General features: G+C 39.7%; 1 protein-coding gene across 2 annotated transcripts; it reads left to right on the forward strand.

Moving 5' to 3' along the window:
• Positions 1–1,392: 1,392 nt before the first annotated feature.
• Positions 1,393–4,147, forward strand: LOC116005993 (BTB/POZ domain and ankyrin repeat-containing protein NOOT2-like). 2 transcript variants are annotated; one of them, XM_031246238.1, is made up of 2 exons: positions 1,393–1,993; positions 2,921–4,147. In XM_031246238.1, the coding sequence occupies exons 1-2, from the start codon at positions 1,496–1,498 to the stop codon at positions 3,947–3,949; spliced, it is 1,527 nt and encodes a 508-aa protein (XP_031102098.1). In that variant the 5' UTR covers positions 1,393–1,495; the 3' UTR covers positions 3,950–4,147. The 2 variants fall into 2 exon arrangements, with proteins under 2 accessions (XP_031102098.1, XP_031102099.1); XM_031246239.1 differs by having other exon boundaries at positions 1,396–1,993; positions 2,924–4,147.
• The last annotated feature ends 752 nt before the right edge of the window (positions 4,148–4,899 follow it).

A 4,899-nucleotide genomic window follows, 5' to 3' on the forward strand; every position in this document is an offset into this window, starting at 1 on the left:
AAGAGAGGCTAAGTAAGTTATCGTACCAAATTATTAGATCTCTTATTCAGTTATACGACCGATTAATTGAATGAACACGTATGCCTAACCAGTGGTAGATGAAGGTAATAAGAATTAAATATTCATATATTAAAAAAGAAAAATAAATAAATAAGTAAAAAGAATTAAAATTTAATTTGCATCCTCACTTCATTTTCCAAGGACCATCAACTGGACTAATTAAAAAAAATGATAAAATTAAGATATTATATATTTATATATCTAACTTCAACTCTCAGTTTGAGCTCCAATGCACTCTCATCTGCTCCCTTTTACATTCTAATTGCTCCCCTTTCCCTATTTGACTACTTGTGATAACCTGACACAAACAGTATTGCCCAATACCTCTTACATACATATATACACTGTAATATAAATCTATAAAGTTATTTTTTTAATTTAATGTAAAAAATTGTATTTTTAAGTTGTCCAATTATGCATGTTACTCTACTTATTTTAGTTCTTATCTTTCAGTCCATTGCAAATATTTTGATCAAAAACATTTTTTTAAATACTATTGTACTTATATATGCATATCGTTACATAAAATTAATTCAGTCACTTAAGTTTTAGTGAAGTCGACGCAATTAATATATAATTTTTTTTTATCCATTTCACCTATTTCTTTAAACACTTGAGCCCACCCACCCCACAAACCCCTTACCCTCTCCAACCCAGAAAAAAAAAAAGAAAAAAAAAAGGGAAAATCTAACTACTCCCTAAACAGCACAGCTAGCACTATCGAGGGAGAGTAATCACTCAAGCAGTCTTTCAAGGCTCAACGCTAATGCCACATGAAATTCACTTATAAATTATAATAAATATAATACATAGTCCAATTCAAATGATAACTTTTTATGTTTAATTATTTCATATTACTTTTTCAAGTGAAATGAATTTATATATATAGTTACCTATGCCTAGTTGCCTACCTCAAATGTATCAGATAAGAATCTTATTCGTAACAAACTCAATAATACGAAGTTATATATCATACACATGATATAAAATGTAAAGTAAGCATAAGCTAAGAATAATAATACTCCGTATTAATCTTACTAGTAATTAATATCTTAATCACAAAGTATGAGAATTTAGAAATTATAAATATATTCTGGTCACTTTTTAAGTATGGGATTAAGATTATAAGAGTTGCTATAAATATATTATAAGAAATTAAAACAAAAGAAGAAAAAGATTTGACGGAAGTAATAATTAGCTTAATGGAATGAGTGGAAGTGACCTAAATCCACCTAGAGTTTACTATCTATTCTCTTCTTCTTCTCTTCAAGTACTTGCGCTCTCCTCTATAACGTATCTTTCATCTACAGAAACTCCTCTTTCTTTTTTTTTTTTCCTCCTCTCTACTGTTTAGAGTCACAGCACTCCACTACTTTATTTTTTTCTCAGCTTTCTCTCTCTCTCTCTCCTCAGGAGAGTTTTTATTTCTGAAGAAATGACTCTTGAAGACTCGTTAAGATCTCTGTCTTTAGATTATCTGAATCTGCTCATCAACGGGCAGGCGTTTAGCGATGTGACTTTTAGCGTGGAGGGGAGATTGGTTCATGCCCACAGGTGTATCTTGGCGGCGAGGAGTTTGTTCTTTAGGAAGTTTTTTTGCGGGCCGGAATCGCCGGGGGGCGGCGGGGGAGCGGACCCAATGGGGTCGAGGATGGGGGGAGCGGCGGCGTCGTCGCCTCGGGGATCCGGCGGCGGCGGCGGAGGGGGGCAGGTGATTCCGGTGAACTCGGTTGGGTATGAGGTGTTTTTGTTGATGCTTCAGTTTTTGTATAGTGGGCAGGTGTCGATTGTGCCGCAAAAGCACGAGCCGCGGCCGAATTGTGGGGAGAGAGGGTGCTGGCACACCCATTGCACCTCCGCCGTCGATCTCGCGCTCGACACGCTCGCCGCCGCGAGATCTTTCGGGGTTGAACAGCTCGCTTTGCTCACCCAGGTTTTCACCCACCACCATTTTTGGGTTTTCATTTTCTAAGGTTGAGCAAGCTAAGATTTTTATTTTTTTAAAAAAAAATATATATTTTTCCCCCAAAAATGAAAGGAGTGGAATTTTCATATTATCTTATTAATTTGATTATTTTTTATTACTGTTTCTTTTTTATATTTTTTATTTTATGGCTTTCAATTCATCTCTTCTTCTACTAAATAACTTTTGTTGGATCGCCAGAGTTTGTTAAATTTGATCTCAGAGAAGTACTTTTCTTCTTTTTCAGTGTTTCTTTTCCAGAATCTGATCATCCAACTGCTAGTCCTAGATTTTCTTATCATATTTCTCAGCTAAACACAAGCCCACACACGCTCTCTTCTTTTGTTTCTGTTTTTGTGAAAAACTAAAAAAAAAAAGCATCATATCATGTGATGTTCTTCTCATTCTGTTACTTTCTTGATTTTATGTGACACTACTTGGGTTGAGTTTCTTGAATTGGGTGTTCTCCATCTTCATGTTCTAAATTTCCCAAATTAGTATATCTTGATGTATTATATATATTATATTCAACCACCACCAAATCTCTCCTATGCAATCAAGTTCAATTTCCTCATTTGGTACCAAGAAGACACACAGGAATGGACTATTATTAATGCTGGATGCCTACCCTACCTAATTTTAATCAATTTTGCTCAAATGTTGGCATGGCCTTTTTCTAAATGTGTGAGTTCATGCAACAAGAGAGTCGGGTTGGGTTCAATCAAGTTTTAATCTCAATCTAGTCAGGATTCTGGAGGGATATGTTGGGATTTTTATATATACTCGATCTTATGGCCTCCTACATAGAGAGTCACTACATGCTATCTGAACATAAGGTGTTTGGTTATATATATATATGTGTTAAGTATTTTAATGTTTGTTTGTTTTTGGGGTTAGCAGAAGCAATTGGCGAGCATGGTGGAGAAGGCATCGATTGAGGATGTGATGAAGGTTTTGATTGCTTCGAGGAAGCAAGACATGCATCAGCTATGGACGACCTGTTCACATTTGGTGGCGAAATCGGGTCTGCCGCCGGAGGTGCTGGCGAAGCATTTGCCGATCGAGGTGGTGGCGAAGATTGAGGAGCTGCGGCTGAAATTCTCGATTGCGCGGCGGTCCATAATGCCTCATCACCACCATCACCATCACCACCACCACCACGACTTGAGTGGGGCCGGGGCGGCGGATCTCGAGGACCAGAAGATCCGCCGCATGAGAAGGGCGTTAGACTCGTCCGACGTGGAGCTCGTGAAGCTAATGGTGATGGGGGAAGGGCTGAATTTGGACGAGGCATTGGCGTTGCATTACGCCGTGGAGAATTGTAGCCGCGAAGTGGTGAAGGCGTTATTGGAGCTAGGCGCGGCGGATGTTAATTACCCCGCGGGTCCCGCGGGGAAAACGCCGCTCCACGTGGCGGCCGAGATGGTGTCGCCCGACATGGTGGCCGTCCTGCTAGACCACCACGCCGACCCGAACGTCCGTACCGTCGATGGAATCACCCCGCTCGACATCCTCCGAACCCTAACCTCCGATTTTCTCTTCAAAGGCGCCGTCCCAGGGCTAGCCCGCATAGAACCCAACAAACTCCGCCTTTGTCTCGAGCTCGTCCAATCCGCCGCCATGGTCATTTCCCGCGAAGAAGGCAACACCGCCGCCGCCGCGGCGGCCAACCCGTCCTCCGCCGCCATTTACCCGCCAATCAGCGAAGAACACACGTCCAGCATTAGCACCGGCAACATCGGCAACCTTAACCTCGACTCAAGAATGGTGTACCTAAACCTCGGCGCCGCCGCTCACCACCAAATGGGCTGCAAGATGAACGACGGAGATGAGAGCAGCAGCCGCCATAGCCACCACCGACACAGCAGCGGCGGCGGCGGCGGCTGTGATCCATCGTCAATGTACCACCATTCTCACGACTACTGATCAATCAATTATCTTTGTTCTCATCTACTTACGTACGTCACTTTTCTCTCTTAGCTTCATCAAAAGTCCATAATATGTTCAAATTCATGGGTTTAGGAAAAAACAAAAACATTAGCAAAGGTTGATATCTTGATCAATGATCAATTGGAACCTCATGGATGAAAGTAGTATTACTATTTCCCAGATCCAAATTTTCCATTTTTCTTCTTTCCTTTTTTGGTACATATAATGAGAATGTTGCTCAACTATATAAATGTTTAATTCACCATTATATTAAATTAAACTAGATTTGATTTTCAATATCTTCTTCTCAAATTCATTAATTTTCATCTATTTTTTTTGGTGAAAATTGAAGCACCTGCTCCATTTCAACTAAAACTTCTCATGACCTTTGGCATGGAATTGGCTCTGATACTAAATTGAAGCATGCGTTCCATCTCAACTAGAAACTAAGCTGATAGTTGGATTGCATATTTATGTTTATATATTATATGCTCAACAGGGAGTTTGTGTTAGTATGTGTTGAATCAATTGAACTGTCCGGGCGAAAAATGAACATGCTGCATATTAGTATATGCTGCGCAGGGTAGTGGAGAATGGCAGTGAGGGGTGTGGAAAATTGGAATTATTTTAAGTTAGTGTGAATATGGGATGGGATGGGACAATGGGAGAATCATATCCCAGTGTGGGTTTGATGGAGAGAAATGAATTAAAGAAGGGGAACCCAGTCAACTCCTCTTGTTCTTATTTGGCATATGAAATATCTATTGTGATGGACTATATGTATATATTTTTTTTTATTTTCTGCACCCAATAATTTTCTTGTCTCCCATCACACAACTCACCGCCCTCCCATTTCATATATTATTTCACATATTTTTATACATATTTGCACTTCTAGTTGTGGCTTTTAGGTGTGTAGTCTAGCTTTACTTTTTAGGGAAATAAAA

The sequence above is a fragment of the Ipomoea triloba genome, chromosome 15, assembly GCF_003576645.1.
Source record: "Ipomoea triloba cultivar NCNSP0323 chromosome 15, ASM357664v1".
NCBI lineage: Eukaryota > Viridiplantae > Streptophyta > Magnoliopsida > Solanales > Convolvulaceae > Ipomoea > Ipomoea triloba.

Coding starts and splice junctions, on each gene's coding strand:
- LOC116005993 (XM_031246238.1), top strand. CDS start 1,496: ATGACTCTTGAAGACTCGTTAAGATCTCTGTCTTTAGATTATCTGAAT. Junction 1,994..2,920: donor AGCTCGCTTTGCTCACCCAG/GTTTTCACCCAC, acceptor TTTTGGGGTTAG/CAGAAGCAATTGGCGAGCAT.